This window comes from Phaethon aethereus (assembly GCF_964289735.1).
Source record: "Phaethon aethereus genome assembly, chromosome: 13".
NCBI lineage: Eukaryota > Metazoa > Chordata > Aves > Phaethontiformes > Phaethontidae > Phaethon > Phaethon aethereus.
The window spans coordinates 18,192,653-18,210,595 of NC_138589.1; the positions used below are offsets into that span (position 1 = coordinate 18,192,653).

The 17,943-nt window shown below is 42.2% G+C and overlaps 1 protein-coding gene across 1 annotated transcript; it reads left to right on the forward strand.

The window, feature by feature from the left end:
• Positions 1-540: 540 nt before the first annotated feature.
• HSD17B2 (hydroxysteroid 17-beta dehydrogenase 2) lies at positions 541-10,569 on the forward strand. The gene is made up of 5 exons (XM_082005495.1): positions 541-888; positions 4,801-5,013; positions 5,315-5,500; positions 8,405-8,542; positions 10,137-10,569. Exons 1-5 carry the CDS (start codon positions 612-614, stop codon positions 10,493-10,495), a joined length of 1,173 nt encoding a protein of 390 aa, XP_081861621.1. The 5' UTR covers positions 541-611; the 3' UTR covers positions 10,496-10,569.
• Positions 10,570-17,943: the final 7,374 nt, after the last annotated feature.

A 17,943-nucleotide genomic window follows, 5' to 3' on the forward strand; every position in this document is an offset into this window, starting at 1 on the left:
TATTCGCTGAATGTGGAGTAGGGAAATAGCCAAAAGTGTGCACTAAAGCAGGGAAGGTCATTTTGGGCTTTTTGTTGAAAGGGGAGGGTGGCCCATGTGTGATAAAGCCCAATGCTAACCACAAAGTTTGCACTACAGAGAGTAAATAACCCTCTCCTGACTCATTTTGTCACTGCCCATCAAAAGTCAGTTCCACTGAAACTACACCCTAAGTTTTTAGGGAGGAAATTCCAACTATTTCCCATAAAGGAAACTGTTCTTTTTTCACCGTCTAGGAAAACATACTTTAAACATGCAAAACATATAGCAGTTAATTTTTTCCTGATGCCAGCGCTTGCTACATCATGTCTATTCCCAGTGCAGTCAATCGTTATCTAGCCAGCATATTGTTCAGAAGGTGGAGCTGTCAGGCAGAAGGAATGATAGGTAAGAAAAGGAAGGCTTCTACTTCTTGCTGATGCCAAGGGTAAGTGAGATTATGTCAAACCTTTAAACGGAGTCCCCTTTCTCTGCCCCACCCCCTGCTCCTATATAACAGACGCTGCATTTAGCAACACCTGCTTTTACCCAGCCGGTGGTGGGGTGTGCGTGCCTGCTTCTCACCCCTGCCGATGGATGCTCTTGCCAGCAGCCCCGCTGGGTGGCTCTGTGTGGGTGTCACCGTGCTTTTTGGGGTGACCGTGCTCTGCGTGGCCAAGAGGAGCCTGGTGGAGAAAGCAAACGTGCTGGTCTGGAGCCTCTTGGCCGCCTTGCTGGGGCTGCTGTGCCTGGCCACGCTGGGTGCCGGCGGGGGGCTGGCGGTGTTTTGCACCGCGAGCCTCGTCTTCTCCGCGTGCCTGGGCGGCAGGGTGCTGCTGCCCGTCGGTGACAGAGCCGTGCTCATCACAGGTAAGGTGCTGTGGACGTGCTCCGGGAAGCAAAAACTGGCTTTTCTCACAAGTAGACTGGAAAACTTCGTGTCCTCGGGTTAGGTATCTATGAAATGCATACGTGTAAGATTGTGTAAGATTTCCTTTTATTTTTTTTTCCTTGTTTTATTTGCTTTGCTGGAGATGTTTTTTCCAAGTAAATAAGTGTTCTGAAATCAAGTAGAAAAGCATCTTAATAGATGCTAATTTTTTTTAGTGTCTCATTCAATCTTTACAAGTAGCTTTTTAGACATACTTGTGAAATTAACTGGTGCAAAAAGCATAAGAATACTTACGATGGTCTAATTTTTTAGGAGAGACAATTTCTGGAAGCCCTCAGAACACTACGTTCATACATTACTTTTGTTTACTTGAATTTATGGCACTGGTTACGGGTGTACAGTTATCTTTTGGTGTGCGCATTTACACAGTGCACACCGTGGATATCATGCATATATTTCAAGACACCGGTTTGGTGTCATCTCTTTGAAACAATGTATGAAATCATTCAGGGGTAATTTTCTTCACTAGCAGTGAAAGTTCAGAGCTAATGAGTTCAGTCTCTAATAACACTCTGATCTACTCAAAACCCTCTTTTAGTTTGCAGGGATGGCATTTTGGTAGTTTTATGACTTTTTCTCCTGTTTCTTCCAAAGCTTTAAATGTTGTTTATTTGTGTTAATCGAACCTTTAAATCGGAGTGCCTGCCAACTGCTTCTTGCACTGTTAACTTGCTATTTTTTTGTTTTATTTTCTACTTTTCCCTTCTGGAAAGCTGAATTAAGTTGCTTTGGTTTATATAACTATTTCTTGCAGAATTTAATTTCATTTTATAGGGACACCTGGAAATAATTTAGATTTGCCTGGCAAGCGTTAATATGGGGATTAAATACAAAAGTTAAGAGAGGACAAGATGAGCAGCATGTTCTCCCCTCGCTGTTTATCTGCCAGCTGGGTTTCTCCCTGCAGGTGTATCAAAGGTGGGCAAAGGGGAATAGAGAGTACTCCTTTCCCACCCCTGTGGACACAGGGAATGTGCTTGCGCTTGGGTATCTCCTTTCTTTTTGTGAGACTGCAGTTTTTCAGGAAAGAGCACTCTCTCAGAGCTTACCTGCCGTAGAGAATGTGAATTGAAGCAGTACAGGGGAGTGAAGAACATTTGGGTATATTCCAGCAAGTGAATGTGCCGGAATACCACAAAGTCACACTTCGTACCTGTGCTGCAACTGTCCTGAAGAAATGCAAGTTTGGACACCTTTCACAGCTGACGTGTCTGAGGAGGCTCTGCTCAGTCTTTAATTTGAATCCACGCTGGTATGCAATCAATCAAACCCTCCATCAGCTAAATGAAAGTTTTACTTGACACATTTATTGGTTAAATTGCTCTGATTGTAGTACTCTTCCCCATACCAACTGTAGGATGTGTGTTTGCGTGCAGGTGCAAGGTGCCTTTAATCAATTTTGGTGTTATTTGCTCCAATTTAGACAAGATGCAATTCAGTTATAGTCAGTACTGACTGCCTTTCTTATAATAAATCTTCTAATCATTCCCAAATTGATATTTTTGACACAGAAGCAAGGGAGGAGGGAATTTTCTAGTTCATCCCTATAGAGCCCTAACTAAGGCTTAAAGAAACTTGTACTAAAGAAGCTTTCTCTGGACTTCAGTAACAGAAACTCAAATCAGAGTTGTTTTGATAAAAGCTGGGGACAAAACCAGCAGCAGGCTCAGATAAACGCTGCTTTTATTTCCTTCTTGGGGTTGCTGCACCCATCCCTAGGTCTTGAGCACTCTGCCCTTTCCCAAGTTAAAGCTGCATTGTAAAACTCGAGTAATATGGAGCTCTTCGTCTGTGTACTTGCTGGGAAGGATGAAAGGGGAAGGATTTGATCCAGAAATAGGGTTTTTCAGCAAAAGAAAAAGGAGGACAGACACCCCACCCCCAAACCCAGAAATCTGTTGTGTCTTGGGGATATTTGCAGGCCTCTTCAAGTCTCTTTAGGGAATTCCAAGAATGCAGGTTTGTTCTTCTCTTTCAGGTCAGGGCTGTTAGAAGCTAAGTGTGATATATGGGGTGCTCTGGTGCATCTTCAACAAACTGCAGACTTAAAAAATGCCAGAAACCATTTTTTTTAAAAAGGATTAATTACTTAATTAATGCAAACTTGCATTAATTAAAAATTGCAAAAAATGCAAAAAATGCATTACTTAAGCATGAGTAGGTTTGTTTGGGTTTTTTTTTTTTCACCATCTTGCACTGATTGATCCAGGCATTTTAGTTCACTTTCAAGTCACCTGGAATTAGTCTTTTTCATCTTTCAGGACTAAATCCCCAGGTAAAAGACAGAACCCAGAAATGAAGGTCTGGCATGATTAAGATGAGTCTCTTTGGCAGTCACGTTCTATTGACTATGGATTTTGGGTGCAGGAGCAGGCCTGTGAATAACTATGATAATATCTGCCTCGGTGTGCTGAAATCACAGCTTAATCCCTCTAAGTTTCTGGTCGGGTTAAGAAGGGAGTATTGCAGCCCTTTCACAAACAAGGAAATAGTAAAAAAACTGGCAGGAGTCCCAGCCCTTTGTCCCGCATTCAGGTTTCCAGCCATGCAAGAGGGTTTTGAAGCTGAGCATTTACATAATAGATTGCTATTGCAGGAGAGGGGATAGCTCCACGCTTCTCGGTGTACGTCAGCATCCAGGAGCTTTCTTTGCTGCAGTTACAGTGGAGGGTCCAGTGCCGTATTGTGGGACATACTGATGTATCTCTGCTTCACAGTGTAAAAATTGCATTAATTTCTTAAACTCCTCATTTTCCTCCTGATACTGTCCTTTCCAAAACTCCTGCAGCATAGACCCTATAAACTCCTTTCCTGTCTCTAGCAGAATCCTGTGTTTCTTCCTTGAGAGTCTTGATGGGCAGATGGATGAGACATTTCCTCCCTCACTAAGATGTTTCTATGTAGATGGGAAGAATGGAAATTGGAATTAAAAAAGACACTGAGAGAAAATGCTTAAAACTATCTTAAGGTAGTGGTGGCAAAATACTGTGTCAAAATTATTTGTGATAGCCTTCATTCTTACCTGGTGGGAGGAATTGCACAATCGTGATTGCAGAGATCATTGTTGTGTGTTTCCTTTAATGGTGCTTCCTGCATTTGATAGTTCATTGCTTTAGATGTACAAAGTTTGGGAATAAGTTTAGAGAAGGATAGAGAGAATAAGAGAAGTTGTGGTGCAAGTTTGCATGAATTAAATAGCTGGTGTTATTTGGCTTAGCCTAAAAATGCCATTCTGAAGCTTTCTTAGGGTTTGAAACCTGTGAACTCCTTTGCAGGTAAAGAAGCAGTTGCTTAGCTTTGGCTTCATGGCAGCCTGTGACAAAAAAGTATTTTTCATATGGATCCAGATGGTAGAGGTTTGAATAAAATAACACAACTCCTTTGAATTAGGAAATAGAACCCAACAATTTATTTGAATTCCAGTGCCCTGCCATTGCTTTGTTCATCTGAGATTTCAAATTAAAGTACTTGTGTGGTTCCCCTCTGCTTTTTTTTTTTCCTTAGATACTTTTGTTATGAGATTTCAGTCTGAGTAGTTGTATAAAACCAATCTGGGGTTTTATTTCTGTAAATCTTCGAGTCTCTAAGTGGGAGAACATTAGCTGCTGCCATCAGCTCTGAGCCAAGAGGACATGGTCATTCAGTCTTTGTGGAATGTACGGAGGTCCAGCTTCTCAAACCTTCAGATCTGAACCTGTCTTCCTACTGTCATATGTATTTCAGTGGCCTTATTTCATCATCCTTTTGGTTATAGTTGCATGTATTTCCTTTTTTTTTTGATGATGGTTTAGGGCAGATCTAGTTTTCAAGTGACTTTTTGATGCTTTCAGGAAGCGACACTGGGATTGGACATGCACTGGCTAAATACCTGGATAACATGGGTTTTGTTGTGTTTGCTGGGGTTTTGAATAAGGATGGACCTGGAGCTGAGGAACTGAGACGGACCTGTTCTCGGAGACTCTCTCTCCTGCAGCTGGATATAACCAATGCCACCCAAGTCAAAGAAGCCTATCTGAAAGTCTCAGAGAAGGTGCAAAATACAGGTATGGCTTTTTTGACATTCTAATGGGGGTACTAATGTACCTGCATACAAGGTGCCTCACTTACCTGTTGGCTGCATCATGGCTTATGTGTGTATGTCACTTCCACCCCTCAGTCTGTGGGCAGATGAACTCCTGATTTCTGGGAGATATGAAGAGTGGTGATGACTGTTCATGGAGTGGGTACTGTGTGTCTGCAAATCATTCCTCCCTTGATCTGGAGGCACCACGCGGCTCATCAGTTTAATCTTTATGGAGTTGATTTCCTGCTGTATAGCAGCCCTGTGCTTTCTCCTCTTCCCAGGGCTCTGGGGAGTTGTGAACAATGCGGGCATCCTGGGCTTCCCCGCTGATGGCGAGCTGCTCCCCATGAGCACGTACAGGCGGTGCATGGAGGTGAATTTCTTTGGGGCTGTAGAGGTGTCCAAGATCTTCTTACCGTTACTTCGGAAATCCCAGGGGAGGCTGGTTAACGTGTCCAGCATGGCAGGTGAGCTGAAGTAAAGCACCAAATAAATTTCTGGTGCAACAGGGAAAACAACTAACTTCCTTGGTAAAAATGCTGAGGAAGGTGTCTGTGAGTCTTGCTTGTCATTACACCTAGGGAATTGGTATCTCTGTATTAAGTGCTGGTTTTTCTTTTGTTTGGGACACTATTCCCAGAAACCAGCCCTTTAAAGCAGAAGAGCTTAATATGGCTAAAAATACTCTGTTATATAAAAGACAGTAAAATTCAGATCTTGTGTTTAGATGCTATGAATGACAACTTTGTGAGCTTCCACAAAGACGGGTGGTAAATCACAAACATTTCTGTAACATGCCCCAGCAGAAGTTTGTGACCACCACAGTTTGTGTGTCATTGAACCACATCATGGAGGTGCTCCAAAGCTGTCTTACGCAGAGACAGGCTTTCTTCTATTTGGGCTGGTTAGAGCTAAAGTTTTAGCATTTTTTTAATCTTTGGGTTAAAATTGAAGCATAAATGTATTTTTGATACGTTCATGATATTTGCCATTTGTAACAGTCTGTAGTAAGTATTAGATATTTCAGTTGGGCAGCTCCACCTCTGCACCCTTGTAAGTCTTAAGTACTATAGTTCGAGTGAGAAAGCATAATAATATAACACCTGCTGAAGAGAAACATTTATTTTTTCAAGAGCAGAAGGCAGTTTTATTTCTTGCTGCATCTTATGGCTCTTTCCAGAGTGCACAGTCCTAGAGCATGGTCTGCTAATAACCTGGGACCTGAAGGGAGTGTGTGTTTATGTTTCTTTAAAAATATTTTGTTTATCTTTTTAAAAATACTTTAGCCTAACATACTAGAAAAAAGGTAATTTTTTACTAATAAAATAACTTTTAAAAAATTATTAACAGCATATAATATGCTCTCCAGTTTTCTCCCATAAATTGGATCCCGTGCTTACTATATATATGCCTTTATAACATGATCTTCTATTCTAGGAGGACAGCTGAGATGGTAAGACGTAGGAACAGAATTAATACAGTATCTGGTAGACAACAGCTGAGGAGCAAGAATGCTCCTATGAAAATGATACCTGCTAGAAGCAGGATGTCATGATGCTGGAAAGTATTTTGTTTAAGACTTCTTAAGGATTTACCATGTCATCTGCTTCCTAAATTTTCCTTTGCCTTGTCTTCTTGGACCCTTATTTCTGTGCAGTTGGTGTCAACTTGAACCCTGCTGTATTGCCGAGCTAGCTTGTGCAAGTATTGCCTTGTGTTCATGGCTTACGCTGAGGATGTGGCCTCAGCCTAGCTTTGACACTGCTGTCTTCTGTTTTCTTTTTTTAATCCCAAGTATGTTTTGTATCTATATGCCTGTGTTTATGGTTTGTTGCTGGCACTTAAAGAAATCACAATTGAATTATCAGAAGGACCTTTCTGATGCTGCCTCTGCCCACCAGCCCTTGCAAGCACAGAGACAGAGGACAGACCTCCGTTTTCTCTGAGAATCCAAGTGAAGCTTGCACTTTCAGTGTTTTGGGGCAGATGTCCTAATTCTTGGCATGAATCTCCAAGCTGCCTTGCAGGGATAAATGGAAAGCTTCCCTGTGCTGCATAATTTGCCCTTACAGGAATTGATAATGACCCTGCTTAAACTATAGCTGTTCACACAGATGTTCTTGCACGTGGGCTGGTTTGGGTAAATAGCTTCCTCTTAACGCAGGATCTGAGGGTCCTCTGGTAAAACATTAGCAGAGAAGTTAGTGAGGTCTCATTGTGCCCTGTCTGCGTAGAGCTAATTTAACTGGCCTCGAGGTTAGCCTGACCTCAGAGGGAAAAAGTATGCGATTCAATTGGCTCAAACCAATTGAAACTCAAACTTATTCAGATGCATACAGAAGAATAATTAACATATAATTGGCCTGACTTCTTCAAAGGAATGAGTCTGTGTAAGAAGCTCCTGTGATACCTTGGTTGTTGCAGTACAAAACCCAATAAATGGCACCAGTGGCTTACCTGAAAATTCCTCTGTATCCAAGTTTTTTCTTTTAAAAGATTCAAATACTTTGAGATGAATGTGTAATGCTTGAAGCGGAGGCTGTACCGGAGGACGTGTCCTACTGCCCATGCAGGCAAGACAAGGAGTGGTGTGCCTCAAGGAGAAGTTTGGAACAGAGGAAATCTCAGTATTTTGAATATATTGTCTTCTGAAAGCTTTTGTTTTGTAAACATATAGGTTTATTTTAAATTTACCTAAAATACTGGCTGCTTTCTGTCTTTTCCACCTGAACAAATGCAGCTGGGTTTGGAGAAGATGGGGTGTAACTATAGGCAGGGAATCTGCTTCTATGGTGGGTCTCAAAGACTCCTGTCACTCAGGGGATGTGATTCCAGCTTTGGTTTGTCCACAGAGGTTTTCCCCACTCTTGCACTGTCTCTGGTCTTTCTGAAATTATCTTTCTGAAATTAGGAAGATAAGTTGGCTTTATAAAGCTAGAATTGAGTTTACTTACCCTGTTGTAACTGTGGTTTATAGTAGGAGCTTGGAATTCATGTTACAGTGACAACAACAACAGTGGCATTAAACTATTGCTTCACTACTTATATGAACTAAAACATTATCTGTGTTTCTGAAATCAACAGTCATAATTTTCAACAGTTTTTACCCTTAAATGCAATACAATTTATTTTTTCTGCCATACAAGGTGTCTTATCAGGTGTTACTGAGCATAACTGCTATAAGCAATTGCGAATGTACAACTTTCACTTTTTTTAACCTCCAGAAAAAAATTATTCCCTCACTGACTTGTATTTAACCTCAGTGAAAGCCGCATAATTTTGGTTGCGCTATAATCTTCCTTCTAAATCACAAAAGTAAAGGCTGGAAAGAGCCGCCGTCGAGCTTTATCATGTTTATATTGGTCCTGCAGGAGGCATTCCGCTACCGAGGTATGCTGCATACGGTGCATCAAAAGCAGCTCTGTCCATGTTTTCTGGAGTAATGAGACAAGAGCTTTCCAAATGGGGAATTAAAGTTGCTGCAATTCATCCGTCAGGCTTCCGAACAGGTTGGTAGTTGACATTTTGGGTAGTTTTTTCTGCCTCACCTCTTTCCCTGTAGTCCAGCATACTCAAACAGAGCCCTGAATGATTCTCAGCAGTCATACTTCTCTCCCCATTCTTCATGTTGGTTATGGAAATTAAGATCTGCATTTTTTGTGAGAGCTGCTCCCTCCAGTTCTGCACACTGCCAGCCTCTGCCTTTCTCCTGGCGCAGAGGAGAGCGCTCTGCCTGGAGTCAGGGCAGTGTTCAGGCAATTGGTGCTTTCCCTCTGCTCTAGCTTTGTTACAGTTAAAAAAAACCAGCATCACTGTGTGTTTGACCTGAGTGTTATGGCTTGCTTCTCCTTCATGAGAGCTTCAGGACTCACTGCCAGTCATACCTTTCTCCATATCAGAGCTCTCTTCATTGAGCTGCTTTGTCATGCATTGAAGTAGCTGCAGCAATACTGTCATCCTGCTTACTTGGTGTCAATATTACTCTATATAGTCCTGAGCTTTCATCTCCACTCCTTCCCTCTGCTGTGCTCCTGCTGCTTTCTGTTCCAAATGCTCCCTTCACTGCTTTGAGCACTTTCTGCAGAGCTTGTCTGAGTTACAGACTCCTCTCCTGCTGCACCCCGTGCCTACCCAGGAGCAGGGTGGGTGTCATGCAGGTCCCACTCGGTGGAGGACAACATCAAGTCCTACTGCTGCCTGCGCAGAAAATCCTGATGACTTCATGGAGTTAATTTTTATGAAAAATTTTTTTGATGAAAAACAAAATGGTCTTTTTCATAAAACCCTGTGCCCTTGAATGCCTCCCCTTCTGGGGAGGGGCCCTGCGGGGCATTGGGGTCTGACAGTGCCTGTGTGGTCAGTAGTACCTGCCCAAGGTATTACCTTCAGAACCCCACATGGCTGTTGTCAGACTTCTGGATGAAAATTTCATGCATCAAAACAAGTCCCAGTATTTGAGATTTAAAAATTTATTTAAAGATTTTTCTTTATTTGCAATGCTTAATTCATGATAGTTTGTCAATAAATGCATTGGAAAAGCAACCGGTTTCATTCTTACGTGATGCAAATGATGGAAAAATAGATATTTTTTAAAAGTAATAAAATCTGGCCAATACAAGCCCTATCCTTCACGAAACTAGTTACTGAAATACTAATGTCAGTCGTGAAAGAGTTGCTTAGCACTTGGCCAACCCAGTGAATCCTGTCCGTCTTATTTGCTTGTCTTTCCCCAGTCACTCATGTACGTTAATAAATACCAGTTAGAAACACCCACAAACTGAATAAGGATAGAATGGCAAGCAGTGGGGCAAGGGAAAAATGCTGACTCGGCTGTGAGAACACCTTTTTAGGTAGAGCTGGTAACCAAATGGTGCATGAACTCCATGATTTTTTTGTAGTCTATGTTTCGTACTTTCCCTTCTCTTCCAGGTGAAAGCACTCACAGCTAACCAGTTGTTTTGTCTGTTCTTCACTGGCCTAGTTTAGAACAACTGTGAGTCAGGGTGGTGGTGGAGAACAACTTATTGGCTATTAATTACAGATGAATATTTTTTTAAATTCAGCCCCAAACCCACTTGCTCTCCTGTGTTGTTGCTACTGCAGGTATACAAGGCACATCTGACCTGTGGGATAAGCAAGAAAAAGAGCTGATGGAGAACCTCCCAGCAGACACAAGGCAGGACTATGGTGAGGACTACCTCCTGGGGTTGAAGAGCTACCTCCTGCACATGCCCGCGTACTGCAGCGCCAACCTCTCCCCGGTGCTGAGTGCCATCCTGCACGCTTTGCTGGCCAAGAGACCACATGGCTTGTACACCCCCGGCAAAGGGGCTTATGTGCCCCTCTGCATCTTCTGCTACTTTCCTCTCTGGTTCTATGACTTTTTCATTGGTAAGATGCTGGGTACCGAGTCCGTCCCAAGGGCGCTGAGAATGTCAGAAGCTGAAAGCAAGAATCTCTAAGTTACCCATCAGTGTCTGTCTTGCTTTATAACTGGGAAAAACTCTATTTTAAGATACTGATATTTATTGTACTGTCTTTGTTAAATTGCGTTTACACTGCCTTGCAAACAGAGGTAAATCTTTGTGTTAAGAGTAACGTTCAGGAAAAGTGGTGGATAAACAGAAATAAAGCTAGCCCCAGATGGGGCCTTTTTGGAGGAATTTCAATGTTTTCCCGATGTCTTTATATCCTGCCTTCCGTGTAAGGTATCTTATGAGGTTATATAGTTCCTGTCTGCTTCAAAAGGCACAACCAACACCGAGATAGATGTATAACCTGTTTTTTAAAACAAAACAAAAAAATCCTTGGGAGTCAACAACTTTCTTAAACTTTATAAAGAGTTGTATGTATTCCTATCATTGGAGAGATTTAGAAGTGTCTAATGCAAATCTTTCTCACTGCAGTTTCAGCCTAATGCATTGTGGTTTGGTCTTTTTTTTGGTTCTGTTGCTGTTGGACCTGAGAAGTGATTGACTTTCTTCCCCTAAGTTTTGTGAAGTATAGTTGTGATGTTTAGGATGTGTCCTGTTTGCTAGACTAAGCAACATACATCAGTTGGGGGAAAAATGAACAAAGACAGATCAAGACCTTCACGAAGCAGCAATCTACTTCCTACAGTATTAGAAAAAGTAATAGTAAGTATATCAGCTGCTAATTTGATATGACTGTCTTGGTCATTCTGTGCATTGCTTGTATATGCCTGTGCTGCTTTAATTACTAGTAAACTCTAATTTCGCTTCTGCTTTTTGTACAATTCCTCACTTGGTTCTGGGTTTATGAAGAACTCGCGTTTTTGCCTGTTTCTCCTGAAAATTTCCTGTTTTGGGGAGAGTTTGTGCTCACTTATCTAAGATCAGTCCATCTTCAGGTTGGCTTTACTGGAGTCCAGTGTCCACCTTCTGATAGATTTTGGTCGCTCACCTTCCCTAAATTCATCCTGGGAACATCAGGTGCTCTCCCAGCTGCTGGTTGTACCTGTGCCCTATACTATAAAACCCTCACCAGTGCCAAGAGGTTGGGCAGCAGCTCACCTGTGTTTTTCCTACCCCACACCCTTTTTCCATTGCTCATCACATCTTCGGGCTTTGAAAGGCTGTGATATTCTGAAAGAAACCCTCATCCCCCCGAGTTCCCTGGTTTGGCCATCTGTCCTGTGCCTTGCTTTGTCAAGATGGATTTCTTTGATGATGATGAAAAATTAAAAGTCATTACATTCTGGGCTTTAAGTGGACCTGCACCTTTTTCCTTTCCTTTCTGAACAACTTCTAGTTTTCTGTCATAATCCTACTCGTGGGATGTACTCTTGCAGTCAGCTGAACAAATTCACAATTTAATTTGCATCTGTAGTATTTCTTCCATCTCCTTCCTGCATCTTTTACATCAATCCAAGACTCCTATAAATGCACAGAGGATGCTCAGCAGACTTGGCCCACCGTTGTAATTTGTGCCCCAGTGTGGCAATCCTCCTGCCCTGTACATTTTGTCATGATTACTGCTTTTGCTACTGAGGCTTATGTCCTTGTGGGTTTATATCAGTCCCCTGATTAGACTTTTGCTTTCCTTTAAGACAGTGTGACTCAAATGTTTTTTTACTCAGAAAATCTGTGACTATTTCTATCTCTCTGCCTATTTCTTCCTTTATCTATTTCCCCAAATTTGTATTTGTCAGCAAAAGTGCATAATAAAACAAAAAAATATTTAGGAACTGGAATGTTGTGACTCTTTCTGTCTCATCTGACCGTTTCTGCTTTTTGAGGACCAGTGCTACAGCCTCTCGCTTCTCAGGCTGCTCTTGTTCCCATAGTAGGAGGGCACTGAGGAGGAAGGTGGTGGGGACCTTCTCCAGGGAAAAGGGACAAGATGGCAGTCGGTGCCTTGTTTTGGGCAGATCGTGATCCCAAATGGCTCAAAGGCAGCTTGTGGGCTGAAAGGGAAGGTGAGTGCAATGGGGTGCAGAGCAGCGGGTGCGCTGGTTGACAACCTCTGAATTTTTACTACTTTGAGAGTGAGGAAACTTGCTGCCAGTCAGCCTATCTCCAGCTCCTCCTTGGATGGAGTTGGTTGTTTTTCACTTAACGCCCAGTTTAGGTGTAACTTAGGTGGAATTTTGGCCTTAGGTGCATTATACATTATACAACCAAAATTCCTCTGAGCAGCCAGCTGGCTGTTTTATGTAACAATCTTCATAACAATCTTTAATTGTTGCTTTTGTTATTTGGCTGTGGTTGTAATGTAATTTTTTTCTTCCCCTTCACTTTCTTAATAGGAATATTGTCTTGCACATTGCAGACATATTAAACTAGGCATCTACATAGAAGATTTGATTTAATTTTTTTTTTAACTTTTATTTCCCAGGAGATTTGTGTTCTAAATAGTTGTTTTGCATCTCTTCACATAACTACAGAGATATTTTAGTAAGTCTCAAATAATTGCGGTATCAAAGGTTGTTATTGTTTTGTTCCTACGAGGATCTTGCTTCGCTTTTTAAAGATAATTCTGTTGTTAACATGTTACTGAATTATGTGTCATTTAATGGGCTGTAGTATTAGAGGTAAATTTCTTTTGCTAATGGCTTGCATTATAAATAATCTGAACTGTGTGGCTGGGAGAACTGCAGAATAAATTGTGGGTGTTTGTGGCCAACACGCCCATGTGGATTTTAACGCTGATGCTAGCTCGTGCTCGCAGGGACCAGTGTCTAGCTGTTATGCTCCTTTGGTTGCTGTAAAGGCCGGTCTAATACAAAACTATTTTAGGGATGGGAAGAGAGGATGTTTATATCTATCAGTGGAAACTGATGTATTAAAAACCCCAAACTAACCGCTGTGAATTGGGCCTATTTTCAAAGATAACATTTCTAACAAAAAGCATATGGCATGAAGAAAAGCATCTGAGAAATTGGCTGCAGCCCTAAAAAAGGGCTAATAAATAATATTCTAAAATGTCACTTAATGCTCCACACTAATCAAGTGTGTATATATTAAAAACATACACGTGTACAATTTCAAGTGGGTTATAAGCTGGAGAAGTGATGATTAAAGAGTAGGTTTTATACACATCCCTCTGATTTAGCCTCTGGAATGCGGGTTGTGACCAAGAAGTAAAAGCTGTCGGATGCTTTTTACCAGGCAAATCCCTGGCTGGTGTCCTGGGGCTCCCACTCTCCTGCTCTGCGTTTATTACTCTGGCTGACATCTGTTCTTACTTCATGATTTTAAGATATGTAGCTTTGGTGACACAAAAGGTGAGTTATAAAGTAATTTGGTTTTATAACTTTTTAAAAATTCCAGATCCATTTGCCCTCTTTATGGGGCCCCTGATGACAACCATATCCGATGCATGCTTCTAGCTTTGCAAGCTGGGGAAGAGCGGTAAAATGCCAGGTGGTTTGTGGCAGAAAGCCGTGGTGGGGACATTTTGGTGGCCACCTGCCAAAGGACCATCTCTGCATTTCAAGAAGTGTTAATCTGGCTGTCCATGTGGCTGCAGGTAAGGCAAAGGGCTGTGAAAGTTTCAAGTGTGTTCAAGTGAGAGCTCTGACAGTGAGTTTTGGGTGGCATAAAACTGGCGGTGTAGGAGAGTGGGGAGCTGTGGGTCACTGAGCGTTATGGACTCACATGGGGACAGGGATTAATCCTAAGACTGCTTTCAAGCTCTGCAGGAGGTTGAGCAGACCCTCCCGTGTCAGGCTGCCTTGGTAACGTTCATGCACAGCTTCGTTGTTCAAGCCAAAGCCATCGCTAGAGCATCAAATGCACACAGTAATCTTAAAGCCTGTTTTTCACTAGTAGAGGCCAAAAACAGGAATGGGGAGAAAGGCAATAGTCCTTTTTCTAATTTAATGAGAATGAACAAAAGCTTAGTTATTTCTAAACGAGAGTATTTAAAATTTGACTATGTAAGTGTTAAAATGACTTCTTACTGTTAAGATATACGTGAATATTAGAGAATCTCCAGATTTTGCCACTTTCAGTCCGTGCTATCCTGAGAAGAGAGGGAAAAACTTCCATGTTCCTATGAGTGTGTGCCCTGGTGTGTATGAGGTGTGGGGTTTTTTTGTATTGTCTGCAGTTGCATAAGAAAAGTTGCTATAATTTTTGTATGTATTCTTTGTATCTAGAGGATGCTTCCAGGGAACTTTCAGATCTCGGTGATGTTAAAACACACTGCTTTTGCTGTAAATAAACTAGTCTGGGCACAGTATTGCACAGATAAAACTAAAATTGATCACATTTCTTTTGCTTGAATCGGGGATTCTACATCTGGCCATTGGCACCCATCTGTGAACCCATCATATTTACGGTGTGCTGGGACAAATATGTGAGTTTGGTAATTTTTCCTAAAGAGGCTGGTTCTGGGATCCTTTCTGGGACAAAACATTGCCTGGTTTAGCCTTTTTATGGCTGTGTTCTGTAAGCCAGCTGGATTCCCAAAGTGATGCAACACTCAAGTGTATTGTGCATCATGGAGTCATTATATTTCTAGGAATGCTCAAAGAAAATTCCTTTGAAATAAAATTCATGCAGACTTCAAAGCAAAAACATTCAAACAAAAGATCTTGGCTCTTGCAAGGAAATTAACAGGAGGGTGGGGTTTTTGTGTGGGGTTTTTTGCTTTTTTTTTTTTCCATTTCTTAAAAGTGTTAGAGTGCATAAATGGAAAGCATTGCCACTGCCAGGAAGCACCCAGCACATTGGGTCCTGAGATGCCTGAGGTGCAATCGTTCCTGCTGAAACTTGTCAGCTGGTGTAGTGCTCCCTGGTATGCAGACGCCATCGTAGGCAGTATTTCAATAGCCGATGCTTTTGTCATCCAAACTGAACGTTAGAGCTGTTGCCGTTCAATTATAGATGTATTGTGACAACCTTGAGGCAGTGGGCTTTTACCGTAGTAAGAGAGGTAATTGCTTTTATTTTTAAAGCATGACCTAATCATAAATCAAGAATCACTGACATCTCATGAAAGGGGGCAAGCTTTAAATCTCTTTTAAAAGAGATTTAAAGAGTTTTTAAGCATGTTGTATAGGTCATTGTAACCTAAGTTAATGAATCTGGCTTTAACAACTTGTATGAAAATAATTATGGTGATATAAACAGTCTTCACATGTTTAATGCCTGGAATCTGTAGGCTAAACAATCCCAGTTTATATACCTGTTCATCTTGTTGCCTTTAGCTTCGGAAAGAGCACTGAACAAGCTGGAAACTAATCCTGCAAGCTAAGAATTTGGATCTTGCCAACTGCCATGAGTGAGAAAAGAGTGGGTCAGTGGTCAAAGGAGCCAACTTAGCCTTTGCTACTAGTCTGATAAATCAGGAGAGCTCTGGGAGATTCAGCGTGTGTAGCTCTTTCTACAGAGCCTTTCAGAAGCGACCTCTTAATTAGACTATTTTCTTCTGAGAGTTTCACATTCCGGCCATGGTTCCATCCAGCCCAGCTGGATTTGGGACTTTCCTCTTGTGGTATAAAAGGATACGTTTCAGACTTCAAAATAAGAGCTGAAAGATAAGCAAAGACAAAGGGGTGTGAGAATCAAAGGTCTGAAGAAAACGAAAGTGATTGGTATAAATGGCAGACAGTGAAGGAGGCGAAGGAAGGAAGCACGGTGATGCTCAGGAAATGAGTCTGAGCAGGTTCAGCTCCATTGGCCTGTCACATTCTCGGCCATGTTAACCCACCCACTGTGTTCCACACCTCCTCCACCACCTCCTTCACCACCTGACTTTTTAAAGTGCTATTTAAGAGACTGTGAACTGTGGTAAAATTACTTACTTTGAAGCCTTACTCGTGTTACTTGGTTTTGTAGCATCCCGTCCCACAAAACCCTGGGACGAGGATGGCCTGTTCTGACATGGGGTGTTGCGGTGAGGACGGGGGTGGATGCTCCAAGCTTGATCTGCTTTCAGTGGCTTTGGGTGGTAATGGAAGAAACAGGTCTTTTATTTCCACATCCCTGGGAATGGGGAGATGTTGGCAGTGGGACAATGCGCATCGGCGCTCCCACACTAAGCCTGCGCAAGTCTGGCAGTGCTGACTTCTTTGCTCTCTTTCTTTGAGGGAAAGAATATCACGCTGTACCTTGTTTCATAAGGGAAAAAAAAAAAATTGCCCTTTAGCCATAGTAATTTCCACAGCAGCAGTCTGTGAGAGTAGGCGTCATTGTCTGCCCCGGGTTTCCTGTGGGCATGCACTGTCAGCAGCAAGCGCTGACACCAACCCACCAGCCTCTGTGGAAATCTCTGATGCGCGTATGACACAGCGAACAAAGCAAACAAGATGAAGAAGAAGAAGATGTGCATCTGAGAACGGCCCAAGGCTGATTTATTCCCCTGCTGTGTGGGCGAAATCCTACCTTTTCAGAAAAAGGGTTAGAAATCACTGCTATGGCTTCTGCATATCTCAGAAAGCATCTTAATGCCTTTAATTTCTCAAACAAACTCAATTCGCTGCCTGAAGGACAAAATCCTAAAGGGCTAATTTAATTAAAAAGATGAATGGGGAAACACAGAGCAAACATGATACAATTATTGTTTTTTAATGTATATACAGCAATGTAATCATGTTGCATGCTTGGCATAGACAAATTAAGGGAATAAGAGCCTTAAAAACTTAGCATTTTTGAAAACGTTTTATCATGCAGAATTGTGTTAAAATTTCATGTTGGGAGCTGGCTGTTTCATAGTCTCATTTGAATTACATGTTCATGCAGTAATACGGTGTTTATAGTCCTGCACTCCAGAGGTTGCCACTATGATTGCAAACGCGTTGCCTTAGATGTTAGAATGAGAAGCACTGTTCTTAAAGGGAAAAAAAAAACCCCAAACTACAACAACATCCCTAAAAAGGCACCCACTCACCAGCAGTGACCCGAAAACGTGCCTTTGGGCCATGCCATTGCTCCTTCTACATTTTTCAAGTGTTCTTAAGGATAGGAAGAGGCTAATAGTAATAAAAAAAAGGGTAGATGTTAAAAACAAGAAGATAAATGAACCTGCTGGTTTAACATATGGTGTGGAGGAGCAAAGGGGACGCGGTGACAGATCCACGTGCACCATAATGGATGGCTGTGTCCAAGGGGTAGCGGCAGAGCAGCCCACCTCCAGGCGTGTCAGCTAAATTTGTCAGGCAGCAAAGGGTGCCTAAGCATGAATAAGGGCAACATGATGGATGTGCCATGTACCAGGTAGAGCTTAAAGCTAAAATCTCGCAAACTGGCTTTGTACAATGCGGGTGAAGGGAGCTCCTGGTCTGGGAGAGGTGGTGTCCTCGCCGGTGCTGGGGTGCAGCAGTGGGGAGTGCTGCATCGAGGAGCGAGGGGCTGCCTGAAGTGGATTCTTTGGGGTGAGTGGGTTGGTTTGAGGTCTCTTGAATGCATTGCTAAGCATCAGAGACTCCCTCCATGAGGCAGGG

Coding starts and splice junctions, on each gene's coding strand:
- HSD17B2 (XM_082005495.1), top strand. CDS start 612: ATGGATGCTCTTGCCAGCAGCCCCGCTGGGTGGCTCTGTGTGGGTGTC. Junction 889..4,800: donor CAGAGCCGTGCTCATCACAG/GTAAGGTGCTGT, acceptor TGATGCTTTCAG/GAAGCGACACTGGGATTGGA. Junction 8,543..10,136: donor TCCGTCAGGCTTCCGAACAG/GTTGGTAGTTGA, acceptor TTGCTACTGCAG/GTATACAAGGCACATCTGAC.